The sequence below is a fragment of the Dunckerocampus dactyliophorus genome, chromosome 2 (genome assembly GCF_027744805.1).
Source record: "Dunckerocampus dactyliophorus isolate RoL2022-P2 chromosome 2, RoL_Ddac_1.1, whole genome shotgun sequence".
In the NCBI taxonomy this organism is placed as follows: Eukaryota; Metazoa; Chordata; class Actinopteri; order Syngnathiformes; family Syngnathidae; genus Dunckerocampus; species Dunckerocampus dactyliophorus.
This window is the reverse complement of record NC_072820.1, coordinates 30,863,467-30,882,233: the sequence shown is the minus strand read 5'-3', so window position 1 is coordinate 30,882,233 and position 18,767 is coordinate 30,863,467. Positions and strand designations below refer to the sequence as shown.

General features: G+C 40.5%; 2 protein-coding genes across 3 annotated transcripts in view; one reads left to right on the top strand and one right to left on the bottom strand.

The window, feature by feature from the left end:
- Positions 1 to 10,200, bottom strand: part of pald1a (phosphatase domain containing paladin 1a) — a 76,666-nt gene extending 66,466 nt beyond the window's left edge. Inside the window, exon 1 of one of the 2 annotated variants that reach the window (XM_054766621.1) lies at positions 10,016 to 10,200. The gene's annotated coding sequence lies outside the window, so the exon portion shown is untranslated. Of the gene's footprint in view, positions 1 to 3,274; positions 3,595 to 10,015 lie in introns of those variants that run through there. The other variant, XM_054766622.1, reaches the window with a different exon arrangement.
- Positions 10,201 to 11,808: 1,608 nt separating this feature from the next.
- Positions 11,809 to 18,325, top strand: ndr2 (nodal-related 2). The gene is made up of 3 exons (XM_054769131.1): positions 11,809 to 12,049; positions 13,738 to 14,480; positions 18,057 to 18,325. The coding sequence occupies exons 1-3, from the start codon at positions 11,809 to 11,811 to the stop codon at positions 18,207 to 18,209; spliced, it is 1,137 nt and encodes a 378-aa protein (XP_054625106.1). The 3' UTR covers positions 18,210 to 18,325.
- Positions 18,326 to 18,767: the final 442 nt, after the last annotated feature.

Here is an 18,767-nt window from a genome sequence, read left to right as displayed (position 1 = left end):
AGGTGCGTTTTGAAATGTTTATTGTCCCACAAACTGACGCTCAAAGATATTATTGTCAACATTGTTTGAGACCAAATAACCACTGTTATGATAATGTACTGTATAACAATAATTTTTGCCGATATCCGATATGCCGATATTGTCCAACTCTCAAATCTGATTCCGTTATCAAACCGATACCGATATGTGTGGCATCACATATCTCGTAGTGGAATTATCACATATCTTTTGTGAAGCTAACGGATACAGCATCAGCAATTAGCTTCTCGACGTGGCTATAAACAACATTGTACAACCATAAGCAAACATCTGAGAAATACTTGCATTTGGGCATGGCAAAGCGTGGCTCAAGGAACTACACAACTTTGTTGAATCCATCTTGCACAACATGTTGCATGATAGAAAAGTGCTGGTTATCCAGTGTGATACACTCCATGATTTCCTGACTGATGGCTTTCGCCCTGGGAATTGGAAGTATTGAAGGAAGAAGTCTTGGTTCCGCCTTGCATAACCAACGCTTTGCAGTCATTGCAAATCGCAAGTTTAACATCCGAAGGAGACACCACAGACATAACGTTAGTCAGGAGCAAACAAACTTGTTACAAGCCACCCACGGTTGTTTGCACGCTTCAGACACGGTTTGATGAGGTCATCACTTGCACGCCGGAAAATACGAGCGCCCATTGGCCTATATACAGCATTTTTATAAATCGGTTATAGGGAAGGAAAAAAAAACAGATACCCATATTTTATGATACATTTTCACACCAATATTGGGTCCATAATATTGGTGTCGACCTCACGCTCCAACATTCCGTCACTCGTGAACAAGACTCCAGGATACTTAAACTCCTGCACCTGGGGCAAGACCTCACTCCCAACCAGGAGGGAGCAATCCACACGTTTCTGACCGAGAACCATGGCCTCGGATTTGGAGGTGCTGAGTCTCATCCCAGAAGCTTCACACTCAGCTGTGAACCATCCCAGTAAACGTTACAGTGAAAGTCACAGCCAGATGAGGCCATCAGGACCACATTGTCTGCAAATAGCAGAAACGAGATCCTAAGGCCCCCAAACTGGACCCCAAACTCCCTTGACGCCTTGGCTGCGCCGAGAAATTCTGTCCATGAAAATTATGAACAGAGTCGTTACAAAGGGTAGCCTTGGCGGAGGCCAACGTTTACCGGAAACAGGCTCAACTTACTGCTGGCAATGCAAACCAGGCTCCTGCTCGGTTGTACAGGGACCGAATGGCATGTAATAGCACCACCAATCCTATTTTCCTGGAGTACCCCCACAGAAAACTGCGAGGGACACAGTCGAATGCCTTTTCCAAGTCTACAAAGACCGTAGACCGGTTGGGCAAACTCCCATGTACCCTCCAGTACCCTTGCAAGGGTGTAGAGCTGGTCCAGTGGTCTGCGAGAATCTCTCTCTCTCTCTCTCTCTCTCTCTCTCTCTCAAAACGTGCCATTAGCTTCCACTTCACTCCACGTCCACTTCACTACTTCCTGATGTTGCACTATAAGCATCGTGGGAAATGTAGTTTTTAGTCGTAAATTAGCCCATCACTGTCCAAGCTGCGTGGTTCAAAGCATGACAACAAAGTAGCGACTTATACACTGGAAATTACAGTAGTCTGCTTTCATGGACGACTAAGGAAATAAAAAAGAGAGAGACTGAAATCAGACGACATTAACATTTTTATTCAAAAAAATTATCAATCGAATACCAAAATAGCTGTTGATTAATGGGATAATGGATTATCGATTGTTGCATGATGTAGCCTTTTGAGACCCTCAAAACACATTCCAATCCCAAAGTAGATGTTTTTGATAACGACTACAAAAAACAACATGAGCAACGTATTAACTGTTGTGGTTTTGTTTTTTTTACTAATGAAGGAAAAAAAGGCATGATGACGACTTTTTTTGTTTTTGTGTTTCCAACTAAACGGTAAAAAACCAACAGCATGTCCTTGCGTATCAAAGTTGCCTGTCCATAAAACTCATCACTACTGTAATGTAAGTTTTTAACATAAAATTGAATCAAAGGCGGACATTTTGGCAGCGTGTCAACATGACTATGCCTTTTTGAGACTCTAAAACGCAACCCAGTCTCAAAGTGGATATTAATAAGGACACTTTTACTTTTTACGACTAAGTGCCAAAAACAGACATGCGCATGCGTATTAATCGTTTCACTTACAACGGGGAAAAAAGGCGGGCGTATCTCAAAGTCAACATTTTGTATATCAGCACAATTATTCTTCTCATGAAAACACTGAAAAGGAAGAGTGTGTGCGTATTAAATGTTTAGTCTGGGCACACGTCAAGTACAAAACCAACACAGTGCTGTACAACTGTTTCCAGCAAATACGGCAATAATGTGTCCAAATGAGGGAAGTAGCATGACTTGCATGCATGAAATTCTTAGTCCCATGCCAACAAACGGTTTCAGAAAGACACACGTGGGCCAACTATTGGCCTGGCATGTACATTACAACAGTTTCAGCCTTTTTTTACTTGGTTGCTTTCATGTTGCATAAGGTTTAATTGAACAAAGTGCTTAAAATGACGAGCCAGCACACGAGAACCATTGCAGACCAAGTGCCCGCACACCTTTACAGGAAGTGCTCGGTTGTAGTCGCTGCAACTTCCTCTTCAGTTGGCTGTACACGCGTGTCAGCGCCGAGCTCAGGACATTGCAAGTTCCAGAGCTTGAATATGGACACCGCAAGGAAATGAGCTCAGCGCTTCCTTCTTTTCGGCAGAGGCACATTGTTTCCCGTGTGGTTAAAGTGGGACGAAATTTTTTATTTTTTTTTTAAACACGCAGCCACAATAACAACTTTACTAGAGGAAAAGTATGCCACTGCTATGAATATGACATAAATCACTTGGTACTACTTCCGCCTGATGTCTTGACAGCTCAATGACAAGCTGCTAAAAAAAGGGCCGACGATTCTATTTTTAAAGCCATTGCCTGTAATTTATTTCATTTCAAGACAGCAATTTTCTCCCAGCTATGATTTCCAGGCAGCGACGATTTGATTGACTGCAAACATTCTTGCTAGCAACCACCTGCAAGGTTTGGGTCATGATTTGGTATGTGAGAGAGGCTTTTTGCTCTTTTTCCTCTGAGAAAGAAAGGAGGAAAAGAAAGCCCCAGCATCACATGCCATGAAGAATATAATCCATTTATCAGAGTGGTTACCAAATAAGATGAGCCTCTCTCCAATGTCCTCACAGGCTTGTAAATATAAGGACTGTACCTAGTAGTCAGCTGCAGACTCCATCATCCGAAAACCTCTTTGGAATTGAAAGTGGCTCAAAAAAAGGTGGCGAAAACAGAAAAAAACGAGCCGGTCTCAGTTAGACATCCTTGCTGCTGGCATCCCTATAATGAATCCGCTCATCACCATACAGCAGGAGGCGGTCTTGTCCTCAAAAAGCCGCGTCAATGGACGTGTCCTTTGGCGAGGACAGATTCCTCAGCAGGAGGAGGGGTAGGAAGGCACAACATTTTTTTAAAGCTGCGCAGGTGTTGTAGCGGTGTGCATGTGCTACCAAGTGTGTGGAGGATGTGTAAAGAGGATGTGGGGGCGGACACGAACTGGCTTACTCATCATCCCCGTCGCCGTCTGTCCAATGACAGCACAATGCCTCCCACACATGGCAGAACCGTTTTAACAAGGCCTCTCAAAACACTTCAATTAAACCTTCCAACCAATCGAAACTATCACCGTGCAACCTGCCAGGAAAAAAAGGTACCAGGGGGTGGACAACAGATGACATGACGTAAGCCTAATTTGCTACAATGCTCTAATTACTCTATTCATTAGCAGTTAACGCATGCCATGTTGGAGGCAAACAGGCTTACAGCTGGACAAATACTCCACTTTAAGCTTCCCGAGCTTGGAGAGTGTCCCGTTTCATCCCGCTAAAAGATGATCTCAACAGTCTGACACTATAAGAAATTTCGCTCTCAAAATCTGGATGTACAAAAAAAAACAACCTAAAAGCTGCCACACCTGTTCCTTCCTTCCTTCCTTCCAAATCGAGACTCAGTCTTACAGCAAGTAAGCCCCATGAATCAACATGAGGGAGCAAGCAATTGTCATAAAGTCACTACCACATACAAAAGTTGTACAATATGCAGTGTGCACCAGAGGTTTGCAGCTGTGGCGGGACACGGGGAGTGTGGGTGTAAGGTGGGCAAATTCGACAAAATACCGACATAAACAGTGTAGCAGAGTCATAGAACGACCATGATGCAATCTCTGTTCATCAGTTGTGTTATACAGTAATCCCTCGCTGCTTCAAATTCCGCGGCTTCACTCTTCACGGTTTTTCAAATATATATTAATTATTAAATGATGCTGTCTCGTGGTTGAATATGGCCTATTTGTCAAAAAATGCATATTTACGCAAGTTTTGCATATTTCTTGCCTAAATTAAGCATTTTAAAGCATAAAAATGGCTAATGAACTAAAATACAAATATAAGGCATTCAGAAGATGCATTCAAAGACGCTGTGATATGTAGTATTCTACACTGGTCACTGGTGTCAGGTGTCAGTAATCTTACTATAATATTCAGCGAGACACACAAACACGAGACTTGATCGCCGGAACAACAGGCTTTTGTTGCAGGTCACAAAATGCACAGAAATTTTTAACACGTGCCAAGCTAAAACCGTACAGTTCCCGTAGTACCGAAACACATTTACAGCAACACATCAGACGTGAGTCTTATTTATGTCTTAAATGGTTTATTTTCTCTTATTATGTCTATTATATTGGGTATTACTGTACGTATGTAAAGGTGACCATAAGGGTGTTATTTCATGTCTAGAGGGCATGTAATGTTAAAAAAGCTTATTTAGAAGGTCGTAAACGGGTTTTCTAAGCTCTAACTACTGAGGATGCTCCGATCAGTAGTAGATCAGTAGATCAGAATAAAATGCAATATGAAATATTAATAATTAGGCCAACATTAGCAGATGGAAACGTCACCGCAGCTTTTGCGTGAGTACTCATGTCAACACTGCCATCTAGTGGTCACAACGAGATACAACAAAAAGACACGCTGCAAAGATTTAAAACAATAGGTTTTTGCTCCAATATATTTACGTTTTAAATGTATAAGTGTTAACTTGCCAATTACATGCTCAGCATTATTCTGTCAGTGGTCCTCCCTCGCTGCATTGCCAGCGACAGTGTTGTTTTTGGGAACTCCTCATAACGCTCCATAATAATTACGTACTCATTTTTTGTGAACTACACTGACTATGATCGCTACATTTCCAGCGGAAGTAGAATAATATGACATCAAACTCCCCCTTCAATGTGAATGCACACTTTGCACAAAGCCGAAAACCGGACTTGACAAAGTAAGCTGATACTGTAACCACCGTTGCAGGACCAATTAAGTCTGATTGCGGATGTTAGGTTTTGTCGAGTTGCATCTTGAGCACAAAGCCTGGGTTTGTGGAGCCACTTCCGCCGTATACCCCCTATGTGTTTACGTTCATTAATCAATCACATACAAATAGTGTTTTGCGGACAAGACATAATTAGTATCATGACAAGAAGAGAGCAAAATTGTTCAGTGACACTTGAGAAAGTTAGTACGTACCCCATGAACGTGATGTCCACTTCTCCGTGGGACAAAAACAAGCTTCCAAAAAACCGCATTGCTTGTTTGTTTTAAAAACAAAATGTCACTGTGGTAAAAAGTCACAGTTGGAGTCCGAAGACCGGAAGCTAGGCGGGTTGCTCTAGCTAGCTATCTAGCTGCCGCCAGTGACAGCTAGGCAAAGATGCAAGAGAAGTCGAACACCAATAGGTTTGATAAGGGAGTGATCAAACACACCTGTGTCAAACTGTCAAACTGAAGCCATTGAGGTTTTACAGACTAGTGTTGATTCTCGCCGCAATACGGGACAAAGTGTGTCCCTTGTTGGCTCAATAAAGGTGTTGGCAACCCTACTTGACACAGCACACATGCAGGGTTTACCGCCGCAAGCCATCGGCTTTGAAAGGCATTTATTGGCATATGCCGATCACGTGTTTTTTACGGAAATCAGCCGATACTAATCAGTAGCCGATCAATCAGAGCATTGAAGCAGAAATTGAAAGCAGAAATTCACTTATCACGGTCGGGTCTGGAATCAATTAACCACGACAAACGACAATAGGACAATGATGAATAGATTTGGCACTAGTTTACCCTTGCTCATAAACACATTATAATGGGACTGTCTGTAAAACACAAAAAGAAGCGACAGAAACACATGTAAACATATTTGCCTGCTTTTCATGTTATTTTCCTCACTTTTTGTCTCTCCCACAGTGTCCATGCACATGCGTAATTCCCAATTATGCAAATTAGATGATGACATCGTCTAGCCACCCCCTCCCCTGCCACAGATTGAGGGAAACATTGTAATTGTCACGTTTTAATAAAAAAAAAATCAATGACTGAAACATAATCCACAAAGTCATGTCAAAGATGTGACATATATAATTAATGCGATTGCTACTCCCCCCGCGCGCAATACAAATAGTAAACGTGCGACCACGTAGAGCAGGGGTCACCAACATGGTGCCCGCGGGCACCAGGTAGCCCCCCACGACCACATGAGGTGCCCGCAAGCCTGGTTTTCATTCAGGTTTTCAGTTAATAATGAAAGAACAGTAGAAAGAAATGCATTGTGAAATACAAAATGTGAGTTGTGGACACCAGCATTTTGTTCATGTTCTGGTAAAACAAGCATATTTGATCTGTTTGGGTTTAAAATAAGCTCTGAAAATAAATGTTACATAAATGAGTAGCTATTGGCCATTTTCATTTTGTAAAAGTAGCTCTCAAGGAAAAACGTTGGTGACCCCTGACATAGAGACAGAACTGTATCCTTGAATGACGTCCGTTGTGCTCTAGCGCAATATAGCTTCTGGGAAATATAAAGCTGTTGTATAAAACTTTGTATTTTGAGCCACCGTAGTTAGATGAAGTTACACTTGGTGAATGTCTTCATCTAACTAATCTACTAACTAACATCATCTAAAACAATATTGTGGGTCGACACAATGTGTTAATTCCATGACAGGAGATATGTCAGGTTGCACATATTGGTATCGGTTGACATCGGAATGTCAAATTGAGAGTTGGAAGATCCGAATATCGGCAAAAAAAATCAGACATCCCTAGTTAACATAGATTATTTTTGCTGTTTTGGCATTTCACTATGGTTTACTTCTTTTTACACTTGCATGACCAGTCAGAACATTTTTAAAAATCTGTTCTTCTACCTTAACAGGGGTTAATTTATACTGTAGACTTGTATGACAGTTAGAAAATGTTCTGTACAGTCTAGGTTGGATTACAAATTATTATTTCTAGTTACATTATTTCCATTATCGGGGAAAATTGTTTCAGGTTGGAGGAGAACAGTCCTAATAAAGAGGATGCATTGCATGACAAGATACATCCTCTTATGAAACGTCTCTGGTGTGTCTCAGAAGGGGAACCAGGAGGTCATATTTCACAACAGTTGGCATTTCGAAATAAATACAAAAGTACATCTTTATAGACAATAATCCCTTGCATGTGCTTGCAATAATGGATACATTATTTGGTTTGGTTTGGTTTGGTTTAGTTTATTTGAACATGAAGGTTACAATGGAATACATCTCGTGAATCATTCTTTGACAGTTCCACATGTCCAAAAGGAGTAGGAAGAAGCAAAGCTTATTTAATCCTACCCCCCATCCATTCTACATCTAGTACAGTACATGTAGTTCACTTCCTGGATTCCATGTCATGTTTTCAGTGATAGTCAGGATAACACATAATAGATAACGGTGAGATAACCCTCCCCCCAAAAAAAGAGAGAACATTCATAATAATGATAATAATGATGACAATACTAAATAAATAAATAAATAAATAAGAACAAAGCTTTTTTTTTTTTTTCCCTTTCCTTTTTTTTTTTCTTTTTTCTTTTGGTGAGTTTAGTCCACTCGCAGGTCCGAGTTGAGGCAGAAGTCTCAGCACTCACTTGCAGAGTTGTAATCACAAGTTGTGATCACGAACTGTATTCACCAAGGTCGCAAAAGTTTAAAACTCCGGTAATAGTGGACGGAGCTTTTCCGTGAGCGTCCTTTCCGTACAACAGGAAGTGAAACATTTGACATAAAAGGGAAATATGTCCCTCATTTGCGATGTTAAAGTTTTAGGTTAAGTTTTTTTTCCGCATAATCCAGCAAATTAAACAACTGTGAAACAAACAGGCACGACGAGGGTTCACTGTGTGCATTGGTTTCAGCACCTTGGTGCGTTTGTGCAATCGAACAACGCCATGAAGGGAGTGAGCCCTTTTGTCAATAATACAGTCTGTTTGTCTCAGTGGGTGGAGGCGGAGCCGCTAGCATACACACCGAGAAAAAAATATGCTTCACGTGAAAAAATATTTATCAGGGATGAAAAGAAAGGCGGAGAGAGACAGAGATAATGAGACAAACAAAAGTCTCTGGAAAGATAAGACCAGGAAATATGACAAAGCGTATGTAGCCCTTGACTTCACTGTGACTAGGGTGGGAGACAAGGAAAAAACATGTTTTTACTGTGTCGAAAAATGTTGGCAGCGGACAGCATGAAAATTAGAATTAGTCGGTCAAAAACTGTTTGCAGTTTAAATAAGTATTTACTTTGTTTTTCAATTTCCGGTAAATGAATGCACTTTTTCAATCTTTTCTGTTACAGACTAAAAAACAATGTTAACAAAGTTATTCATTGTTGAAAGTTGATCTATATTTCTTTTTTTGTTTGCTTTAACGATAACACGCATATAATGTTATGCAGAGGTGTATTTATAAAAATTTCATAGACAAATGATACCATTTATAGTTGCGGCAGAGAGTGGGGGGGAGTGGGGAAAATATTTTCTTCTTCCTGGGGGAGTTGTAACACAAAATAATTGAGAAGCACTGCTTTATAAGCACTTGACAACATTTCAGTTTCTGTCCAAGATCAAGCAGGAATAAAAGCTCAATCATTTAAGATGATCCCTGGGCTCATCAATCTTGGGGAGTTTCACGCGCTCACGTTTGATTAATCGCTAGATAGAGCCGCCGGTTTCGGTTGTGCCAACCCCCGTAAGGGATGTGAGGAAAAGTGATACGTACAGGGCCGAACACATCAAAAGAGCAACATGTGATCTGTCTTAATACTGATACTGTAGTAGTTTTTGTCAGTAAATGCCACCCCTAATCAGAAGCCATGTTAGCATTCATCCACTACAGACATCCTCATCATTTTATATGACTTATGGATAATAGTTGCCATGTGTTTCAAGCAATCTTGCTGTGTGCTTGTCAGTCCCCTAAAGGTGTGCACCAAATTTTGTGGTGATTCAGTTAAACACCCTAAAGTTACAGTGGGTGTTTTGCAGAACTGTGTGAGAAATTTCAAGCCAATCCAGCATTTGGGAGTTTAATTACAACACCGCCGTTTGTCTGAAAAATAATAGCACAGGCAGACAGTGGGGGTGCATGTTTTGACACATTTACAACCATTTCCGTGCAGCGCTTCAGGAATAGAAAAGTTGGGTGTCTTCATTTTTTTTTAAAGAAATGTAATTAAATGACAGACATTGTACATACTTCTGTGATTTACGCAGCACATAAGTTACTTGCAGAAAAATGGGAAAATGCTGAATGTGTTGTGTGTACGTGCAAAGTAGAGGTGAAAAGTCATGGGGTAGGGAGGGGTGGTGGGTGCCCAAACACATGGATGCCCCATGCAGCCAACCCACCCCCTCTTTTCCTTTATCCAAGCACTTTTCCTTCCAAGAAAATAGCCAAGACGCTATGGTTGATGCACATAACCAACGTAATATCATCTTAATAACAATGACTTATATGAAAATGGGTACTATCCTAGCATCTGCAAGCTAGATGCTACTAGCTTCAAAGCGTGTATGCAAACTTTCCAAAAAGAAGCTAACTCACCATTGCAGCTCCCGGCGCGGTGAAAAACCCTAAAAAAAACACAGGTTTTGAGGCTCAACTGGATGGAGCTTGTGGTCGCTGCGTTTCTTTTTACGTCCCCACCCCCGGTACTAAACCAATCATTGATTTTTTTTCGGGTTCTTCTCAGCAAAGGAGGAAAAAAAGAGGCTTCTTCCACTGGGAGAGTGGAGTCCATCCGCGCATGCGCCAAAGAGGCGCCCTTCAGGAAACTGTTGCTACGGGGGAAAGCAGAATATTGGAATTATTAAAACAAAAATAAAACATGATTGAACACAGATAAAACAGCATTGCAGCGTGTACTAAATATTAAGTATTGTATTATAATGCAACATTAAAACCCCACAAGGATGTGGAAATATTGATATTGATATTAATCCGAAAAATGATGCATATGATTTCATTGTAGTTATTTTTTTGTCATTTTGCAAATTCAGCAAATATTTCTATGAAGTGAAAATATGTAATTGGGCTTACAATGAAAACACAATAAACTTAAATTTTTTTTAAAATGCCATTTGAGCTTGCATGTCAGCATTTAATGTATTTAATTTTGTTTTTTTCCAACCTTCAGTCTCTGAAAAAAGCATATACTGTGTATGTATATTTTATACTATTTTTTTACTCAAAGGTGAAACCAAATCAGAAGACATGCTATATGTGACACCTAACGTGTGAAATAACTATAGTGTGGTTTATTTAATTATTTTAGCATTATGTCAACCTTCAGAGTCTTTCTATTTCATAAATAAAACAAAACAATATCTAATGGCTACCTTAATTCGGATTTTCTTAAACCTCTGTGTTAAGTATATATTTTCTATTTTTAACACCTGACATGTTTAAAACCCTAAAAAGTGAAAGTACTGTATATTGGAAGGCATACTATGAGACCAGTAATAAAAATGTGATTTATTTGCATTATTTCAAATGGTAACGTCTCTATATTTAAGAAATATTGTACAACAAAAGAATATTTGGCTCTCACGTGGTCATTTAATAATATTTAATTTGATTTTTTTCAACCTTATATCAGTGAAAATAATATTTTTAGCTTTTTTTTAGAAGGCAAGTTATATTTCAGCATTTAATACAATTTAATTTGGATATTTTTATATGAATGTTACCTAATGTTATGTTACTGTTAAGTTATTTTTTGTACTGATTTTTCAAGCTCATGTATGTTGATATACTATTTAAACTGTGGGATAAGTCAATTTTCACATTTTTCTTCACACGTGGCATATGGTGAAAGCCATAAAGAGTAAAAAGTACGTTAAAGGGCATGCTGTATTTGAGACCTACATCTGCACAACAATAATAAAATGTCATTTACGTGCCTTATTTCAGCCTTTAAAGGCATTATATTTATGTGTAAATACAACAAATTCATATCTTCTTTCATTCGCATGGTGTTTTTCCAAACATCATGCAGAAATGCACTATTAAATCTGGTTTGTTCATGGTGCATAATAAATGTTAGTGGCTGTCATTAGCCTAATGCTGGTCCCTAAAATCCACTGCAAGTGTAGTCGCTGTGTGGGAAAGCCTAACATTAGCGAATGTATACATCGTCCACTAGGGCTTCTTAATTAGCAGCTGAATGGCTGATGAGCTGTCAGGTAACACGTCTTGAGGACGTACGTCAATTTCCTTTAATGTTCTCAGCTACTTGCTGGACATGAAAGCAGGGAGGGGTGGTCGTCTGAGGGTATATAAGGCACCCCTAAAAATGTCCCGCATTGAAAGGGATTGTCTTATTTGGGGGGGGGTTCATGGCGGCTTGGAAGTCATTGCTGCTCCTGCTGGAGGTGGTGGCGCTCCTCCAGTCCCGGGATGGAGCTAACGGGCAAGGGCACCTCCACACGCGGAGGACGCTGCACCGCTTCCCGCTGGTGGAGCGCGGCACCGGGTACCACCTGCCCAGCTACATGGTGCACCTCTACCGGAACTTTTCTCGGCCTGTAGAAGCTGCGGAGCTGGAGGCGGACACGGTGAGGAGCTTGATGGCAAAAGGTAACATTTTACACTATTTATGCACTTTTTTATTTTAAAGTAACACCATCCTGCAAGATGTTAAGGGAGAGGGGGATGCCAGACGAGCTCAGAGGGCTTCAATCCACATCCCACTCAGCATAGGGGATCAGCGTGAGAAAAGACTCCTGCTTTTTCTGCCTTAATTCACAAAGCAAACCTCTTTTTTCCCCGTAAATAGCTTAAATGTTGATTCAATATCTCGCCAGACGCCCCCCTCCCTTACAAATCTCTTACCAGGACCAAATCAACAACTTCCCTTAGTTCTTTTTCTTTCTTCACACTTGTTCTGATTAGATTAGCGCTGTGGATTTGTTACCGGTGGCACACAAGCAACATCTCACATGACTGCAAGGTGTCCGAGATTGAACCTACTTTGTTTGGCGAGGATATGCACGAGCCAGCATGTAGGGAGAAATGTATGTTTTTAAAGTGACTGCTGCAATGTGGCAATGTGTGCAATCTGTTAGTTGGGTTTCGGTTGTTTGCGTTTGAGTGGATTAAACGGTTTGATCATGTGATGCCCCCACCCTCCAAACCCTGCATGAATGCATGCATGCATGCAACTAGTCAAATGTTTAAAATGCTTTAATCCTTTAGATTAATTTGAGCCACACCTGAATCCACACCTGGACCCCCCCCCCCCCCCCCCACCACCACCACCACCATCACCACCCCCACCACCACCAAATTTACAGTTGTGTCCACCTAAACCACACCGGATTGATTTATTTGATATATTTTATATGCAGCAATCAAGACTATATCATACAATGATAAATGTACTGTATTGTAATATAACATAGAATGCTCACATTGACAAAAATATATAAATATAAAATATTAATTTAAAATCATCACATTATGTAATTCGATATTTTAGAATATTTCACAATAACAGAAGTTAAAATATTTTGACATTTTTACTTCCTAAAAATGTGTCATTTTTGGTATTATATTTCTTTGTTGTAAAGAATATATATTTACTTTTATGACTTTTTTATTATTTATTTTTTGTCCCCAGAGGGAAGTCATTATATTTATACAATTTTTTCAAGCTCATTTTTGTTGTTATACTATTTAAAATATTCTTAAACAATTGTTGAACTATATTGGAATATTATTCAGGCATTTTGTGACTTTTTAAAAATTTGTCATTTTCTGCATTATATTTCGTGATGTTACCAAGAATACATATTGAATTTTGAGACTTTTTCTAAATGAAAAAGTCATAATCATCAGTATTATTGATTAATTATTACCTTATTACCTTTTATTATTTTTCTTCCAACAGGCAAGTATATTATTTAAAATATTCTTAGGCTTTGGACTTACAAAAATGTCTTTTGTATTACCTTTTCTTTACTGTACTATAAATATCAATATATATTTTATCAACATATATTTACTTTTGTTTTGTTTTTTTAAAATAAAGTCATTATCAGCATTATCCTTATATTAGATATCTAGTAACATTTTTAGAAGTTTTTCCATATTTTTCAATGCTAGGTTATACAGTACATGTTATGTATTATTTAAGATACATTATTATTATTTGATGATTGGCTGGAATTAATTAGGTATTTAAGGTACATTTTGAACATCCATTTCCATTGTTAAACACACAAAATTATTTCTGGGCCTAATAAAATGTTTCTTCATCACTTTAGGGTTGGAGCACAAGCATGGGCGTTGGGCAGCAACCTTTGACCTCCACGCCCTCCTGGCTGACAACCAGATCCAGGCGGCCGAGCTCAGGATCCGCTTCCCTCGAGGCGCCTCCAACGTGTCTGTGGCGGTGTATCACCACCACGGCCTGGAGTGTCAGGCGGCCTGCAAGGAGGAGCCCCAGCAGCTGGTGGGCCTCCTCACTGAGGCCTCCCTGGTCTCTTCCTCCCACAGTTGGAGGGTCTTCAACATGACAGACCCGCTCCTGAGCTGGCTCCAGGAGAAATCCACGACCAGGGTTCGCCACAAAAGAGGGTACAGGAGGAGAAAGGCAGCACTTTCTGAGTCCAGGAGGGAGCAGGAAGTGAGCGACCGGGCCTTGCTGGTCATCTTCTCTCAGACGGCCTTGAACCAGGACTCCAAAGTCAAAGCCAGCTTACTCCACACGGCTGAACAGTCCAAGTTCTTGACCCGGGCTGAAATCAAAAAGCCACGTTGGCCACCCAAGCGGAGGAGAAGCAAACGAGGACAGAGGGAACAGATGGAGAGGAGCCCACGGGCATCCAAAAGAGGAACTGGGGACAAGTCTCTGTGCCACAGAGTGGATATGCAGGTGGACTTTAATCACATTGGGTGGGGATCCTGGATCATTTTCCCCAAAAGATACAACGCTTACCGCTGCGAAGGGTACTGCCCGGGACCGCTGGGTGCGGACTTGAACCCAACCAATCACGCTTACATGCAGGTAAGATGCCAGTTTGAGGGGCGTGGGGGGCTGTTTTTTTATCAGCTTATTGCGACACTGCAGCATCGCATGGACATCGGGGGCAGTACCTCTGGACTGGCAGACCGAGGTGGTGGTCCCTTTTTTTAAGAAGGGGGACCGAAGGGTGTGTTCCAACTACCGTGGGATCACACTCCTCAGCCTTCCTGCTAAAGTCTATTCTGGGGTTCTGGAGAGGAGGATCTGCCAGATAGGTGAATCTCGGATTCAGGGGGAGCAGTGTGGTTTTCGTCCTGGTTGTGAAACTGTGGACCAGCTCTACACTCTTGGCAGGGTCCTTGAGGGTGCACTGGAGTTTGCCCAATCAGTCTACAGGTGTTTTGTGGACTTGGAGAAGGCATTCGACTGTGGGGAGTACTCTGGGTGTATGGAGTATCGGACCAGCTAATTCAGGCTGTTTGTTCCCTGTATGACCGGTGTCAGAGTTTGGTTCGCATTGCTGCCAATAAGTCCGACCCGTTTCCAATGAGGGCTACTTTTATGGACAGAATTTCTAGGCGCAGCCAGGGTGTTGAGAGGTTCCAGTTTGGTGGCTGCAGGATTGGGTCTTTTTGCAGATGATGTGGTCCTGCTGGCTTCATTGAGTTGAGATCTTCAACTCTCACTGAATTGTTGGCAACAGAGTATGAAGCGGCCAGGATGAGAATCAGTACCTCCAAGTCCGAGTCCATGGTTCTCGCCTGGAAAAGGGTGGGGATGAGATCCTGCCCCAAGTGGAGGAGTTTAAGTACCTTAGGGTCTTGTTCACGAGTGAGGGAAGGATGGAACGCAAGTTCGACAGGCGAATTGGTGTGGTGTCTGCAGTGATGCGGACTCTGCATCGGTGTGAGCCGAAGGCTCAGCTCTCAGCTCTCTGTGCATTCATGTGTATTTGGCACTCACATGTTTTTCCGCCGGGGAACACACACGTAAACAAGATGGCCGCGGCACTCCATCGCGGAAGAAGAGTGGCATTACCGCAAGCGTCTTCATCACATACAAATGAATGCACAGGCGACAGTGCGCAGGAATATGGCAGGAGACAAATATAACGCAGAGCATTTTGTGAGGTCATATTTTTTTTAAGAAGGCATTTTTGTGATGCAAATGCATTAATCTTTTGAATGCATATTGTTTTGAGAAGCCAAACTCTTTACTTAAATGTTCCCAGCAACTAAGCAGAACTCTTCATCACAGAAATCTGACTAGAACTGGACTTAGGAGACCAAGTGGGGGGTAAGTTGCTGTTATTGGACTACACTGCTGATGGGGATGTCATACAACTTCATGTCAAAAAATCTGAACTATCCCTTTAAGGAGCATTAGGGCCACGTTGGAATGAGAAAATAAAAGGTTATGAAATGTTGAAATGCTGATAGACATCCGGCTAATGCTAACGCTAATATTTGACTATACACATTGGTACCTCGGTTTGTGTCATTAATTTGTCCAAATGCTTTAGACAAAAAATCAAAACACACGGAAACCGAGATTATAACTGTAGTCATTTTGTGCTATCGTCCAACTATTCTGGCTCATTCCTTTGAACTTTAATCCAAAATGACAGAACAACAAACTTCTCCTCAACCCAAGGGATTTGTACAGACCCTGCTCTAGGAAATAGAAATAATCTGTTACCATCTTTATTCATAGCAACAGGTGTAAAAATAAACGTGTGTCTGTAAATGACTGTATATTTGTTGTTAATATTTAAAAAGGGGCGTATTTACAGTATACTGTATGCCTGCAGTTTAGCCTAAAAATACTAGCTAGCTACTCGCTTCCCAGCGACTAGCTTGATCACACACTTGCTCACAGCGCATCAGCACCGCGCTCACTATACCTCAGGCCACTCCCGAAAGGTAACGGCTGCCACTACTGCTGTGTTTTTGTTTTTGAATTTGGAAAAGTTAACACTAGGTGAAGCGTTCCTTTCTATGTTGCTATGTAAAATCAACACGTCCAAGATGGATGTTCCGGTAATGCTTAAATTACCAAACTATGGCAAAATACTGTCATTATTTATTACATGTGATCGTGAATGTGCCTGTGACAAAAAGACTGAGCCAGGCATTTTACCAAAATGGCACACAGAATGTCCAAAATGGGCTTCACAACCATAATAAGAGTAATCCCTTGTTTAATGAGGTTAATTAGTTCCAGACCTGACCATGAGTGAATCTCCACGAAGTAGGATTCCTTATATGTACATGGAATATTTTCGTAGTTAGAGCATAGAAAACCTGTTTACCACCTTCTAAATACAGTTTTTAACATTATTAGAGCCCTCTCGACAAGAAATAACATCCCATGCTTGCATTACTTATACTTGCATTATGGTAGACATAATAGGAGCAAATAACACATAAATAAGACATAATGTAGACTCACACTTTGTTTTCTTTTTTTACCTCCTGTTCTGTACAGTACTTCCTGTAGTGACTAATGTCTTATCATTATAACATTACTGGCACTTAGTGACCAGTGTAAAATACTACATATCATCACGTCTTTGAATGTGTCTTCTGAATTCTTTATATTTGTACTTTAGTTCATTTAGCCATGTTTGTGCTTGAAATGCGTAATTTAGGCAAAAAAAGTAAAATTTGTTTAAATATGCATATTTTTGACTAACAATAGGCTGTATTCAACCACAAAATAGCATGATTTATTCATCTATTTTTGAAAAAAAAAACATAAGAGTGAAGCCGCAAAATTTGAAGCGTGAAGTGGCCAGGCCAGTATACACCTGCATTCCTGTCAGGAAAAGACTAAAATTTATCTCAGCCTTCACATGAGAAACCAAAATACAAGAACAACTTTCACAGTTAAAAAACATTTATGCTGAAGATGACTCAACAATGCCAATACTGTCAAGGGACATTACAATGGAAATGACACTTTCTGCACCAGCTGTACACTGACTACTCGAAAGTTATATATATATATATGTATATATATATATATATAACTATACTCGAAAGTTGCTAGGCCACCTATACTTTGCAGGGATTGGTTGAATTTGCGTGAATTGGCCATCACAACATTGGGAAATCCTGGAGGGTCAGGCTAAAGTCATGTACTGATATATAAAACAAAGAAAGGCATCAGTGCAAGCCTGGAGTTTGTTTTCCTTAGAGATGATGATAACAGCATGGTGTGACATGCGTGTTTTTACCGTCCATTTTGCTGCAGAGTCTTGTTTTGGTAACGGGCAGCGCCCAAAATGGACGGAAATGGCAAGAACAACAAAGTCTTCAATGCCATTGTGGAAATTTCTGGATAGTTCCTTCGAACTTTAATCCACAATGGCGGAACAACGATCTCCCCACACACAAACACAAGGGATTTGGACAAACTCTGCTAAAAGAATATATATATGTTTTAATCATATTCCAGGGTCAAACTGTCACCAGCTTTATTCACATTCACAAGTGTAAAAATAAGCTAAGCATCGGGCTATCTTAGCGACACATTTTCCCCCAAACCTTGGTGTGTCGAGGTTCCACGGTGCTTAAAATAAGTAAACCCTGTCTTGTCGTCTCTTTGTCTTGCCAGAGTTTACTCAAACATTACCACCCGGAAAGGGTGGCATCACCCTGCTGCGCCCCCACCAAAATGAGCCCACTCAGCATGCTCTACTACGAGAACGGCGAGATGCTCCTGCGCCATCACGAGGACATGATTGTGGACGAGTGCGGCTGCCAGTGAAAAACCCGTGCCGCAGAAACAAACTTTGAAAAATACTTAGAAGCTCTTTTTGTTGTGCCACGCACTGTTTTGTAAGCGGCTGACCCATTTGCGGGAATAGGATGAATTAAGTATTTGAAGACGTGCTGAAATACAATTGTACACACTGTTCTCGCCTTTTAACTTATCCATTTTGTTCATGCAAACATGTTGTTGACTATTCCAGCACTGTTTTTAATGTGTATCTGTAAATGAATGTATATTTATTGTGAATATTAAAAAAGCGTGTATTTATGTACATTTTGTTCAATGATTTACAGGGCATGACAGCACCAAAAACTTCAAAATTTAATTATTTAAAAATTATTAAGATTTTCAATCAAAATAAAAATATATAAAGAAATACTTTAAAAAAGATATTTAAAAATAAAGAATTAAAGTAATTATTTTTGTGTATTATTGGGAAAGAAGGTGGTTGTTTGGAGCTATGCTAGTCTAAAAAAAAACAACAGAGGTAGATAGTTCTGGTTTTTTGTGTTTCAGCCCTCCACAATGATTCACAGCTAAAAATGCACACAT